Source organism: Lupinus angustifolius, unplaced genomic scaffold, assembly GCF_001865875.1.
Source record: "Lupinus angustifolius cultivar Tanjil unplaced genomic scaffold, LupAngTanjil_v1.0 Scaffold_88_51, whole genome shotgun sequence".
NCBI lineage: Eukaryota > Viridiplantae > Streptophyta > Magnoliopsida > Fabales > Fabaceae > Lupinus > Lupinus angustifolius.
This window is the reverse complement of record NW_017724403.1, coordinates 26020-41054: the sequence shown is the minus strand read 5'-3', so window position 1 is coordinate 41054 and position 15035 is coordinate 26020. Positions and strand designations below refer to the sequence as shown.

The window sequence follows — 15035 nt, the reverse complement described above, 5'->3', positions numbered from 1 at the left end:
TTTATATTGGTTCACCTTCACTAAGAATTATGAGTTGTAATTACAATATCTCACCCTGATATTTCTTTGTACCTTACACACTCCCTAATCCTTATTCACATTTGGAAAACACCTTTCCAAGTGATTCTAATCCCCTTTCTTTTCACACCCCGTGAAAGAAAGTATTCTGCAACAATATTGAAGAATGCACAACAATGGCTGATTGTCTTTACAAGTATGAAAGTAGTATAACTTGCAATCCAATCAACTCTTTATGTATACCAAGTAATAATGCTCTTTGGAAAACTTTGAAACACTTCTAAGCAACTTCAGAAAAACAACTTTGAAAGTTAAATACTAGTTGCAAAAAGTGTAGAGAAATAACTTCAGAAAAAGTTTAAGAGCTTTTGGAAATTGTACAAGAGTTGTGCATTGTTGTGTGTTTCTGTTGTGAGAGTTAGAGCATTTATATAGACTTTCCAAACACCCATGGTGCCTTTCTGAAAGTATAGGAGTTGTTTGAAGTGAAGAGATTTCGTTTGGAGTGAAAACATTTCATTTTGAAATCTGAAATCTCATGCAAACATCTCTCATTAATCGATTACTGACAGTGGGTAATCGATTACCCAAACTCTATGTCCACTGTTCATTTAAAATCGAATTAGAGTAATCGATTACATCAATCTAGGTAATCGCCTACTCAACATTTCAAAACTGGTAATCTGTTACTCAAAGACAGTAATGGATTGCTCTGAACAGTTTTAAGTTGGATAACTCTTTTCTCCCACACGTAACCTGTTACTTAGATGAAGTAACCTGTTACACACTATTTTTGAAAATTGTTTTAAGTATTTTAAAGTGTTTCAACTTTCTTTAAAAATAGTTTGAGCATTACTACTTTGCATATTTAAGAGTTTTAGGATAGAAGGATAGAACTACCTATAGAGACTTGATCTAATTATCTTGAAGCTTTAATATTCTTTGTCTTCATAAGTATTCTTCCTTTTCTTCTTTTTGGTGATGTTGGTGTCTTCATCAAAACCGTGCCAAGGTCAGGAGCAAAGATCTTCTTTAGAGTGATTCCTAATCTGGTTATTGAATCTGATAATGGCTTGCTAACAAGTATTCCCATAGATCATGAAATCAAGAATGCAGTCTTCTCTCTCAATGGTGATGGTGCCCTTGACCCTGATAGTTTTGGAGGTTGTTTTTTCCAAAAATTTTGGGATATCCTTGGAAACGATGTCTACAATTCTGTCATGCAATTCTTCAATCAAGGTTGGATGCTGCCAAAATTGAATTCCAACAATGTGGTCCTCATTCCAAAGTTTGTTGGTGCTAATAGAATTTAGGATTTTAGACCCATTGCATTGGCTAATTTCCAATTCAAAATCAAAACTAAGATTCTGGTTGATAGACTTGCCTCTATGGCTCCTAGAATTGTCTCAACTAATCAAATATAGGCATATTCATGACAGCATATGTTTGGCATCTGAGGCAAATAATCTTCTTCATCATAAATCCTTTGGTGGAAACTGTGAAATTAAGTTAGACATAAAGAAAGCTTTTGACATTTGGACTGTAATTTCCTGCTTGAGACTCTCAAAGCTTTTGGATTCAATGACAAATTTATACATTGGACAAATGTAATCCTTGAATCTGCAAAGCTATCTATCTGTGTCAATAGACAGAATGTTGGGTTCTTCAACTGCAAGATAGGAGTTAGACAAGGTGAACCTCTTTCTCCTCTTCTTTTTTGCCAAGCTGAAGATGTTTTCAGTAGAAGAATTTCTAAGCTGGTTGCTCAAGGGAAATTAGGCATAATTTATGGTCCTAACAACTTGCACACTACAAGCCATGTTCTTTACGCATATGATATCCTAATTTTTTGCAAGGGTATCAAGAAGGAATTGCAGGCTCTTAACAATTTGATTCATAATTATGCTCAGGCTTTTTGTCATCATATCAACCCATCTAAATGCAAATTTTACATTGCAAATGCTTCAGCAAGGAAAATTTCAGACCTTGCAAACATTTTAGGTTTCTCTGCTAGGTCTCTCCCATTCAATTACTTGGGTGCCCCTCTATTTGTAGGGAAACCCAAAAAAGTGCACCTCCAGCACATTGCAAATATAATAACCCTAAAGTTGGCTAATTGGAAAAGTATGTATCTCTCAATAATGGGAAGAGTGGAGCTTGTTATGTCTATCATTCATAGTATGCTTGTGTATAGCTTTCATGTCTATCATCCATAGTATGCTTGCGTATAGCTTTCATGTCTATGTTTGGCCATCTCCACAACTCAAGCATGTGGATAAGTGCATAAGAAACTTTGTTTGGTCAGGAGACATAAATTTGAGGAAAATGATTACAGTGGTTTGGCATCAAGTTTGTTCTCCTTTTCAAAATGGTGGTCTTGGAATTAAATCTATCAAGCAACTAAACAAGGCTGCTCTTCTTAAGCTAACTTGGGAAATGATTTCTTCAGATAAGGAATGTACTATATTCTATAGGGAAAGATTTGGAGCCTCTTCTAATCCTTCACAAAGATACTACAAGTCCTCAATATGGCCCAATATTAAGAATAGTTGGCATTTGGCAATCATACATTCCAGATGGTTAGTTGGTGATGGGCATAAAATAAGCTTTTGGAAAGACAACTGGCATAGATGTCCTCTGGTGGACTCTATGAATATTCCAGATGAATTGCACAATTCTCTTATAGCATTTGTTGTTGATTTCATATCTGGCTCGAAGTGGATTATTCCTAACTTCATTGTTGACTTATTTCCTGAAATTGCCACTCAGATTTCCAAGACTAGGATTCCTAGAATAAAGGAAAGATTGGTGTGGACTGACTCAAATGATGGATTGTTGTCTCTAAAAGATGTCTACTCTTGTGTCCATACTCCTAATTTCACTCTCCCTTGGTGCAAAACAATTTGGTCATCTTCAATCCCTCCCTCAAAGTCTTTTCTAATATTGAGATGGATAAACAAGAAGATGCCAACTGATGATAATATACAAAAGAGGGGTTGTTGTATGGTCTCAATGTGTAGCCTTTGCAAGTTGGCTTCTGAAAGCTCTGATCTTTTGTTTCTCCATTGAAATCTAGCTAAACACCTATGGCATTGGCTATGTTCCATTTTCTCAATCCAATTGGACACACCTTCTATCAACTCAATTTTGCTGGCTAGTAATTCAAGATGGAGCCTCCAACTGAAAGACACTCTATTTGCTGCAATCACTCATATAATTTCCACAATTTGGTTCTATAGAAACCATGCTAGATTCAAGGACAAGATAATCTCAAGGTTTCAAGCTTTGGCTAAAATCAGAATGGCCATAACTTTGTCGGGTAATACATCAAAGAACTAGGCTAGTGGCTCTCTAAAGGAGGTAAACATCCTCAAGTATTTCAATGTCTCAATTAAATACAACAAGGCTCCTAGAATTTGTGAGATAAACTGGAAGAATCCTACATCAGGAGTAATAAAAATCAATACGGATGTGGCTGCAAAAGGGTCCTCTGGCCATGCAGGTGGTGGTGGGATCTTCAGGAATCACTCTGGTGGAATGGTGGCTTACTTTGCAAGTTACTATAGTATTCACGATGCCCTTTATGCTGAGCTTCAAAAAAAAATCTTAGCTATAGAAATTGCTTTCAAGCATGGCTGGAATTCAATATGGTTGGAGTATGGCTCTAGATTGGTTGTTGACATCTTCAATGGAAAGGGTAAGGTGCCTTGGCAGCTTTGGTCGAAATTGAACATTTGTAAGCAAATTTTATTGGCAATGAACTTCTCAATTTCTCACATATATAGAGAAGGAAACTATTGTGCTGATAAGTTGGCAAACTATGGCATAACTACTAGGATTTTTTCTTGGTGGAATGATATTCCTCAATTCATAGTGGAAGACTTCAATAGGAATAAGTTGGGTCTTCCCAACTATAGGTTCTATGATTTTTAATTCTTCTTCTTCCTTAACCTTACTTATTAATATATTTGTGAGGTGTTTTTGCACCTTTGATTAAAAAAAACTTTCAGTTTTAGTTTTGACAAAACATAACAGTTATTTAATATATAACCAAAAAATGTAGTTAGATGTCAAAGAGGGGTGGATTGAATTTAAGACACCATATTTAAGAAACTTAATTCTCTTATACCTACACTAACACATATAACAATAGTATTTTTTTTTACTCAAAGTTGATTTATATTCAACAAGAAAACCATCTATCCCAATAGAAGAGTAATAATAATTAAGGTTGAAAATGAGTTGAGTTGAATGTACTTAACTTAGCTTGATTTGTTAAAGATTTGATTGAGTTGAGTTTCGAGCCTAGTTCAATGCTAAATTTTCAACCTAAGATCAGATACATTAAAGTTTATAAACTTTCGAACAAATTAATGAGTTCAAATTAATAATGTTCATCATTTTGATTATTATTTAATACTTTATATTAATTATTCTCATTTTTTCCTCAATAACTATTGTTCTCACTTAAATTATTTCCTATCTGTACATATATAAAATGAAATGATTCTTCTAAATCGATATGCATGAAGATTTAAATTTTAATATATATAGTACATAACTACATATTACATTAATATATTAATATAAAAATTATATTTATAAATTATTGTAAAAAAAGGTTAAAATATGTATGTAAGACTATAATGTGTATAAATATAAAGTCTCTCTAAGCATATAAATATAAATAATTTGCTCAATTTTATCTCAAATTCAATTACACAAGTTTATATTTTTTTATAAGCAATGGTCAGTATGATTGGTATTAGTTATTGTCGGTGAGATTCGAATCCCCAATCTCTTTCACTTCACCCTTAGTCATCAAACCACCTTATAACTCCCTTTTTATTTTTTAAATTTGCTATGGGTGATAGGGTGAAACTCGAATCCACAACCTCTCACACTCAATTCCTTAAACTCCTCCACCTTAACCATTAGATTACCTTAGGAGTGAGCGTGGGACAGGTTAGGACGAGTTAAACATGTTCCTCACCCGTCCCTAAATATTGATCGAATCAATTTTTGAACTCGTACCCAACCCTAATAAGGATAGGACGTGTGAGGGACGGGTCAAAAATAAGACGGATCAAGATAGGGACGGATCCGGGTTGGAAAATGACAAACGTATATTTTTTCTCAAATCTTTAAGCATGCACAATCAAAATTATCACAACTTGTATATAAACTCAACTAAAATCTGCATCACACATACATCATTATATAAACTACAAAAATTCACACAAAAATGAATATAATAAGTAGCTATTAAATAATTCTTAAGCGTCGTAGTGTCCTCCACTCTCGTCGCAATAGTCCTTCACTGTCCACGAGAATTAAACAATGAAAAAAGTTGGAATAAAGATCATATGATAAGTGTAAGTGGTGGGGATATGTTGTGTTAGCTTGTAGGTATTTAAGTTATGTGAGCTGAACATAATGAGTATTGATATGTATTTATTCAACTATTCTTGATATATAACTATAAGGGATGGACCGAGTGGTCCAGACATAGACTCGAACCCGTCCTTTTTTGACGACGGGTCTGTCCCTTCTAATTGTCCTTTTTTATTTATTTGGACGGATCACAATTATTTCTAAGTCATCGGATTAAGACGGGTCTATGAGTTAGGTCGGATCTTGCTCATCCCTATATCACCGTATGATTTATAATTATAATGCTAAATAATGATGTTCACGAGAGACAAGAAAGGTAGTGCAAAGTATAGTGGCCAATAATAAAACTTGAACCCTGAATACCATTCTCACCAACAACATTAATAACATTTAAGCCAAACTCATGTTGGCCCATCATCCCGTATAATAATTGCCCACGAACGTTAGTGGAAAAACTCAGGTTGCATATTTTATTGTCGCCCCTATAATTGCTATTACCTACAAACTCATACATCACTAAAACTGGAGCAATTCCCTCCATATATTCCCACCCTAGAACTACAAAGGAACAAAGATATATAGTTCCAACCCTAGAGAGGTTCATTTCCACCAATAAAAGCTGGGAACAAAGAAGGAATATAAAAAAAAAAAAAAAAAAACTCGGTTGCAACCTCTTCCAGTACGCCATTAAATTGGTGGTATCTCCAGGCAAATTCTGTTCCTTCCTGGAATAATACTAATAACACATGGAACAACCAAACAAACCCTAATTCTTCATCTTCTTGTGAGGAGAATATATCTGTTTCTACTTCTTTCACTAATGTCTCCAACCATTCAAGCCTCACCGTTGAGTCCTCTCGCAGGCTTACCGAGCCACCTGCACCTTCCTCCAATGAGTTGATGAGAGAACATGCTTCAGAGAATCAACTTTGGAGTCATGTTCTATTGTAAGTTTTTATGTTACTAATGGTTTTAAAACAAAAAAAATAGAGACTAAATAGTATATTGTATAAGTATATATTGACTTTTTGAATGAAAATATTTGACGTTATTTAGTGCTATGAATTGACAAAGGTAAGTGAACATAAGAGGATAATCTTTCAAGTTGAAATCTTTGAAATTTAAGGGTGCTTTAAGGTGCTTATAGGAAATAATGATGGGGTGTAAGGCGCCACTATATTTATCTTTATCCACAGATAATTTTCTAGGTTTTTTCTTTCCACTACATAATAGTAGTTTATGTACAACTCCAGTTAATAAGTTCATCAACGTGTTCATACCAAAAGTACTAAAATCTCTCGTACTTTTATAGCACCCTTGCATGAATTTATCCTAACCAACAAAACCCACATACACACGCATATATGTATATTTGAACATCAAATTTTAACAAATTTACCTTACAATAATTGAAACTACCTTTATCTTTTATATGTTACGGATCTGGAAAAAAAAAATCACAAGGGTCAAAAGGACATCATTTGTAATCTCATCATATGCTATGTAATAATAGTTCTAAATTTAATATATATTTTATATATTTGAACCTCTGAAACAAATCTTATATGAAGAATAAACTCTAATTCGTTTCGGTTTGTATTTGTACATAGAATATTAAGGTTGATTTGATAAAATTTTCATTCACTTTAATTACAAACAAATTAGAATATTAGGGTTGGTTTTACATATTTTTATTTAATAAAATTGCAAATAACTTTTTCAAGATTTAATCCACAGAGGTGTTGGATCAAATGACGAGTTACACAACAGTCAAGAAATTGGAGAGAACTTTCTGGATGCACTGTCATCTAAAAGCATGACAAACACCATGTTTGAACCAGCCTGTGACTACTTGAAGAAACTTGATACCAATTGGGATCACTATAGTGCCTCAACTTCATTCAACACTTTGGAGAAGCATTTAAATGGGTACAGTGATGCCATGATTGAGAATAATGAAAGGTTGACCAAATTATCTAATCTTGTAAGCACTTGGTCTATTGCTCCACCAGACCCAGAAGTTAGTAGCCACTTTGTTCCACAAACAACAAACATGTCTTTGAATTCTTCCATGGATTATTACACACAATCTGACCCTAATTGTCATTTCAAGCAACCTTCTGGAGTGTTCCCTTGCTTTGATCAGGACATGAAGGCTAAAGAAGAATATCATGGAAGTGAAGTGGATGGAGCTGTTTTTGGGAAATCATATAACCCAAATGGATATCAAAATGGATATGATGGCCTGCATTCACTGGGAGAGACTAGAAAATTATACCATGGTTTACCAAATCTTTCTTCATGCCCAAGAAATTTCTCAGATCTAATATCGTTTAACAATAGAGTAGGAAGGCCAGATATTGGGATTCATGCACAGAAACCTAGCATGAAGTACTCAAATTTATCTGAATCAAAGAAGCAAGGTCTTCAGACATCATCACAGGTAACTTTATTATTATAGTCAGTAGTGTTTTCAATTGTATTATGCCAAATCAATTATGGTCAGATATTGTGGTTTTGGGACTCTACATAAACATCACAATTGTGACTACATTAACCGCATTTCCCCATAATATTTTGGCTAATACAGTAATTAACTTTAGACTGTTGGACCACACTAATTAACTTTGTAAAATACGAGAAAAGATGTTATGTGTGAAGGTACAAAAGTATTCCATATTGTTAGTGAATCACTTACTATTTGAATATTAAGGATAATTAACTTTTAACTTAAAATCATTCTCATACATATGAACAATAAATAATGCAATCATAAGGTAATTCAGTGAACACCAATTATCAATTAATATCGTATATTATATTTTAGGTTAAGTATTTGTTTATAAAATATATGCAATTAATTTGCAGATAAGAATTAATAATGGAAAAGGAGAAGGCACAGCACATGAAGTAAAGAAGAAAAGATCCGAAGAATCTTCAGAAGCAATATTGAAGAAGCCTAAGCAAGACACATCAACAGCTTCATCTACAAAGGTACATATGTAGGCAAGATGAACTATGAGTGTAAAGAAAAAGCAGAAAGTGAGAAGCCTCCTTTATTGTATACTGTTAAGAAAGTTCTATTTGTTTGTTTAATAGGTTCAGGTTCCCAAAGTCAAGCTAGCAGACAAGATCACAGCCCTTCAGCAAATTGTGTCTCCATTTGGAAAGGTTACTACAGATTGCACTAAGTTCCCTCTTCCCTGTTCTTATTTTCTTCTTTCCTCTCCTTTACACACACACACAAATATATATATATATATATATATATATATATATATATTATATAAATTATTCACAGTAGTGCTTTACTTTTCTCGCAATGGTCAATAATTTTTTTGTTGAATTTCAGACTGATACAGCATCAGTGCTGTTTGAAGCAATTGGATACATAAAGTGTCTTCAGGAACAAGTCCAGGTGGGTACCAATATATAAAAGTTCCCTCTCACTAGTGCATTATGCAAATATATAATACAAAATTATTGTGGTTGTTGCTTCCCTTCTTCTTCTTTACATTTTTAATGTCAATGAAATTATACTTCTAGGATAAGTTCCCTCTTAAAATGAATACAAACTTCTGAGTGGTAACACATTTCCTTCCATCTCATATGCATCATCATGCACCCTTTCCGATTTAAAAATCTAAGAACTCCTAAATTAGACTATTCAATGTAGAGTAATATACTTATATATCCTTCTTTTTAAGATGCAGTTGTAATCATATTAAGTGTTGAATTTCTTGTTCCTTAATTCCTTCAGCATAAGTGCAACTCCTATTTGTTTAGCTTATTTGATTCTTACAGATATATACATCCAAACATATTTTGCAGTTACTCAGCAACCCTTACTTGAAGAGTAACTCACACAAGGTAAGAAAGTTCTCTAAAACCATGTCTCTCAATTTGTCACTCTTAACAAAATATAACCTATTGAAAATGGTTTCTTTTGATTGAATCCAGGACCCATGGGAAACCTTGGATAGGAAAGACAAGGAGGACAGAAAACAAGACCTTAGGAGCAAAGGTCTTTGTTTAGTTCCAACTTCGTGTACCCCTCTAGTTTACAGAGAGAACAGTGGACCAGATTATTGGACACCAGCCTATAGAGGATATAGGTGAAAAATTTCATGACAAACATAATGTTATAATGTAATGTATGTACTTCGCTCTAATCATGGAAAATTTTAAGGTCTCTGAATAAAATATAAATGATCATAAAATTATCACCAAGGTCTTTGGTGGATGGGCAGTAGCGAATTTGTAATGATAAAAAAATGTATACATTTTACGGTTTTATATATTATCGATGTATCATTTATTTTTTTTAAAGCAAAGGGGAATAGTACCCACTATATATTAAAATGAGGACAACATTACAAGAAAGAGAATATTACAAGTTCCTAAACCTGTAGTTAGGCATTCCTGCCCAATTTTTAGCAAATTCATGACTAATGAAAGAAGGCATAATATTCCACCAAGTTTTTGATCTAGTTCGTATACCATAATTAGCAAGTGGTCTAAATATGTGAGAGATGAAGAAGTTCATAGAGGAGAATAATAACTTGCAAAGTGCAAATCTGTTTTGAAGCTGCCAACGGGAAGTGAATTTCCCTTGGAATATATCCACCAGAAATGCAGAATCACACTCTAATCAAAGGTGGTTCCAACCTTTCTTGTGAGCTATCTCCATTGCCAAGATTGTTGTGTGTAATTCCGCAAAGGGAGCATTGTTGATTTCCAAATAGGTAGCAAAACTTGCTATAAACAACCCACAATGATCTCTGAAAATACCACCTCCCCCTACATGGTCAACAGAACCATGAGTAGAGCCATCAGTATTAACTTTGATATACTCATGGACTGGATTCATCCATAACACCTTTATGATCTTAGGAGCCTTACTGTAGTGAAGAGGCACCTTCGGGAACTTAAGAATGGTGAATTCCTGCAAAGATGAATAGGCTACAACTGAAGAATAGGAGCCAGATAGAGAGGACTCTTTTTTAATCTTAGCAATGGCTTGGCTCATTGAAATTGTCCTATCTTCAAACCTTATATGGTTCCTGCAGTACCAAATGGTACTAACAATGTGTATGATCCAGGCTAGAAACACTTGATTCAGCAAGGAACTCTAGTTGTTGTTAGAGACTGATAGAATTGAAGTGACCGAAGATAAGTCCAAAGAGATGGAGAAAATGTTATTCAGCCAGGACCATAAGTATTTGGCAAAAGGGCAATGCAAGAACATGTGCTCAGAGGATTCAGAATTGTTGCTACAAATATTGCAAATAGAAACCAGACTACAACCTCTGTTTTGGAGATTTTCATTTGTTGGCATTTTATTCCTCAATATCCTCCAAAGAATGAAAGACTTTGAAGGAGGAATAGTTGTAGACCAGATTTTCTTACACCAACTGGTTTGAAGGGCAGGGGTGCTCACACAAGAGAAAGCAGCCTTTAAAGTGAGATTGCCATAATTGGTAGTATGCCAAACTAGCTTGTCTTTACCATCAGAGATTATAGTTGAAGCAATTTGTTGACTGAGATTACGGTAGAGTGTAGCTGAGTTTTTAGGGATGATCCACTTAGAGTTATGGATGAAATCGTCAACTTTAGCTAACATGGATGAATGAAGATCAATTGGTATATCCAAAACATCCACTAAAGGCTCCCCAAGTCAATTGTCCTTCCAAAAATTAATGTTGTATTCCTCACTAACCAACCAGATTGAGTTATTGAAGACTAGATGCCATTGCTCTTTGATTCCAAGCCATATAGAGGATTTAAAATATCTTGTAGGAGTGCATCTGTTGCAGCCAAACCTATGTCTATAGAACCTAGCCCATTCCTAGTTGGAGGATATCATCTCCCAAGCCAACTTCAAGAGAGCAGTTTTTTATCAATGATATGGACTTTATACCCATCCCTCCTTCAGCTAATGAATTGCAAACCTAACTCCAAGCCACTATGACCAATTTTCTCACCTTAGTGTCACCAGCCCATATGAAGTTTCTTATTTTCATATTTATGTGCTTGACAAGCTGATGAGTTCATTTGTAAATATGAAAACTATACACAAACATGCTTTGAATTATAGACTTGACCAACTCCACTCTACCTGTAATAGAGAGATTGGAACCCTTCCATTTGGCTAGCTTTGCTATGATTTTGTCAGCTATGGGTTGAAGATGGAACCTCTTAGGCTTCCCTTTAAAGATGGGAACACCAAGATAGATAAATGGAAGAGAACCAACTGAGAAACCCAAATAAGTACTAAGATTTGCAGTTTTCCTAGGAGAGGCATTAGCAGTATAGAATTTGCACTTATTAGCATTGATGTGTTGGCGAGATGTAGTAGCATAATCATTGATGAGGTGCTTAAGAGAGAGTAGCTACCTTTTAATTCTTTTGCAGAAGATGAGGATATCATCAGCATGGAGGACATGGCTAGGAGTTTTAGATGAGCCATGACCAGATATGGAACTGAACTTGCCTTCATTAACCAGTTTCACAATGCCCCTACTCAGGACATCTTTTACAATACAGAAGAGTAAACGAGAGAGAGGGTCCCCTTGCCTGACTCCTCTACTGAACTTAAAGAAACCAACACTTTGTCCATTAACATTAATTGACAACCTAGCTGAGTGAAGAATAGTCTTTGATCTAATTGCAGAAACCAAAAGCATGAAGAGTGTCTAATAGGAACCAACAATCCATGGTGTCAAAGGCTTCTCTTATGTCTAGCTTGATAGCAAGATTGCCACCAAAGACTTTGTGATCAAGCATATTAATGGCTTTAGAGGCAATGCATATGCTATCCTGGATTTTCCTATCCTTAATGAAACCTCTCTGCTGATTAAAAATGATGCTAGAAGCAATGTTTGCAAGTCTGTCAACCAAGACCTTTGTGATGATCTTGAATTGAAATTTAGTCAGGGCTAGAGGTCTGAAATCCTCCACTTTGTCAGCTTCCTGAGTTTTAGGAATTAAGATCATAATGTTTGAGTTTAAATTGGGAATGAGCGAACCATGTGAGAAGAAATGGGACACAAAGTTGCATACATCCCTTTCGACAATGTCCCAGAAAGCTTGATAGAAGCAACCATCAAAGCCATCAAGATCAGGAGTCCCATCACCATTGATTGAGAAAACTACTGCTTTGATTTCAATATTGGAAGGTATACTAGTAAGCATCAGTAACCATGTTAGGTATGACTTTATTGATTAAGCCATTAGGAACAGAATTGTTTGGAGAGTCAACCAGATTAGTGAAATAACTCATTACATGATTGGCAATATTCTCTTGATTGTCCAATATTCTATCACCATTCTTTAACATAAAGGTAGATTTTGTGGTATGTCTGATTTTAGTAACCTTATGGAAGAAACCAGTGTTTCTATCACCATGAATTTGCCAATTCAACCTAGACTTTTCTTGCCAGAATTCCTCTTTTATCCTTAGAGCATGCAACAATTCATTCTGAGCCAGATCATCTTGGCCCAACAAGTCTTGACCAGGATCATTAAAGTGAATACATCTTTGGATCTCCTCCACATTATGCTTAGCTTGTTGAACCCTTAGGTGGATATTACCAAAAACTGTAGTCTTCCAAATTCTCAGCTCTTTTTATGAACTTGAGCTTTTGTGCAAGAACAAACATAGGACATCCTATATGAACCTTACTCCAAGTTTCTGAAACCAGTCTTCTACAATCCAAGTGATTCAACCATATTTTGTGGAATCTGAAAGGAATTGGCTTGTTGAAACTAATAGAGCAAGAGGACATCAACGAGGGATGATGATCAGAAGCAGTCCTAGGCAATGTGCAGCAAGAAATGTGACTCAAGACATTTAACAATGCCTCATTGCACAAATTCATGTCCATTCTTTTTTCAGTAAGGGCATCACCTCTTTTCCGGTTAGACCAAGTGAACTTGGCCCCTCTAGTTGCCAAATTTAATAGGTTGGAGTTATCAGAAAAGTTTTTAAAATCATCATAGGGGTTCTAGCAGGCAATCTTGGCCCTCTACATTCATGAGCACCTCAGACCACATTGAAGTCTCCAATACAACACCAAAGACCAGGATAGGAAACCATGAGAATCTGAAGCTCATACCAAAGGGATCTTCTATGCAGATAGTTAGTATGGGCATAAACAATACTAATATGCAAGGACTGATTCTCTAGAGGAATTGAGATAAATATGTGATGGCTACAGTTAAGAAGAACAATAGGAGATAACCCAACGATGTACAAACCCCACAAGTTAGGAAGTTGATCCCCTTTATTATTTGCCACAAATAACTTGAGCTTCAAGCCCCTCCAATAGGAATTATTGATCAAAGTAGAAGAAATCACAAGTTCAACTAGAAACACCAAGTCTGGTTTGTTAGTAACACAAAGATTCTTTCAAACCAGCCTAGTGTTTATGTTGCCAAAGCCTCTAAAATTCCAGTATAAAAGTTTCATTGACTGATGTTGATAGCCACCTCTACGGGTAAAATGGATCCTTTCTTGGGAACTTTTGTTCTTCATCCTTTTTTTATTTTGAGATTTACTAAGAACCTGTGTGAACTTGTGTGAACCTGTCCTCATTCTCCTCCTCATGGACCTCATCATCAACCTAGAGTCTCCCCACAATTCGCATGTCACTTGCTACCACCTGATTAGTGAGGACTTCGGTTTCTTGCACTATAAGGTTTTCACTATGACCTTACATAATGTCAAGAACTTCAATTGGGGGTTACCAAATGGTGTATCCATTTGCTCCTCAAGAGGTTCAGCAAGTGCAACTAGTGTAAGCTCCACCTTTTCTATTCCATCAAGTTTCGTGTCCTCATCAATAACCAGATCAATGACCAAATCTTTCTTGGCATCAGGCTTGAATTTTTTTGGATTATTTGGCTTTTTAGTTGTAGCTATTGGAGCTTCCTCACTAACCTTATTTTTGCGACAGTTTTCCAGAGTATGACCAATGGATTGACATCCATTACAGAAATCAGGTAGGTTTTCATATTCTATGGGTGCAAAGAATGTGAAACCGTTCTCTCAACAAGGATCTGAATTGGCAGATTGGCTTTCAAATTTAGCTCCACCAAAACTTTGAAAAATGACCAAAAGATCTATTCGTGGTGGCTTCATCCAATGAGCATGAGAGAATTATGACCCAACATTGAGCATGAGAGAATTTCTGGATGTTTGGGTTGAAGTCAGGTCTCTAAAGGAAGACTCTGAGGAACCCCGGTTTCAAGCTCCTAGCACCTATAGAGCACACACTACACATCTTCCGCTGAGGAGAAAGAGAAGTCGTAGAAGCCCTTTCCCAAAGAGATCATGGACCATTTGTCGATCTTGTACCATAGTGAGGCTAGCTTGTCCTTTAGATCTGTAAATTTTAAAGGAGAGTATCCCTTGGAGAGGATGAGCCGACCATGAAGATGATTTTTATATCTTTGCATACGTGCCTGGTATTCTTCCTCGGGTATTTTAATGGAAATTACGTCTCCCTTGATGTATGGTTGGGGCAACTGGGAGACTGCAATGTCACATGAACTTTTTAGGGCTTGTGCAAACGATTTCTTTGGAACTAGGCTTGGATCTTGGACGGGAAGCGAATGGACAT

The 15035-nt window shown here is 35.5% G+C and overlaps 2 protein-coding genes across 2 annotated transcripts; both read left to right on the top strand.

The window, feature by feature from the left end:
- Positions 1 to 1113: 1113 nt before the first annotated feature.
- Positions 1114 to 6363, top strand: LOC109339681 (the record flags this gene model as incomplete). Its single annotated transcript, XM_019577165.1, has 6 exons — positions 1114 to 1257; positions 1418 to 1560; positions 1647 to 2142; positions 2213 to 3013; positions 3467 to 3720; positions 6121 to 6363. Coding segments are annotated over 6 exons (2081 nt in total), but the record flags the coding sequence as incomplete, so codon positions are not given.
- A 1021-nt stretch (positions 6364 to 7384) lies between these two features.
- LOC109339678 (transcription factor bHLH111-like) lies at positions 7385 to 9662 on the top strand (the record flags this gene model as incomplete). Its single annotated transcript, XM_019577162.1, is given in 6 exon segments — positions 7385 to 7855; positions 8281 to 8406; positions 8512 to 8583; positions 8765 to 8830; positions 9244 to 9282; positions 9373 to 9662. Coding segments are annotated over 6 exon segments (933 nt in total), but the record flags the coding sequence as incomplete, so codon positions are not given.
- Between the last annotated feature and the right edge of the window lie 5373 nt (positions 9663 to 15035).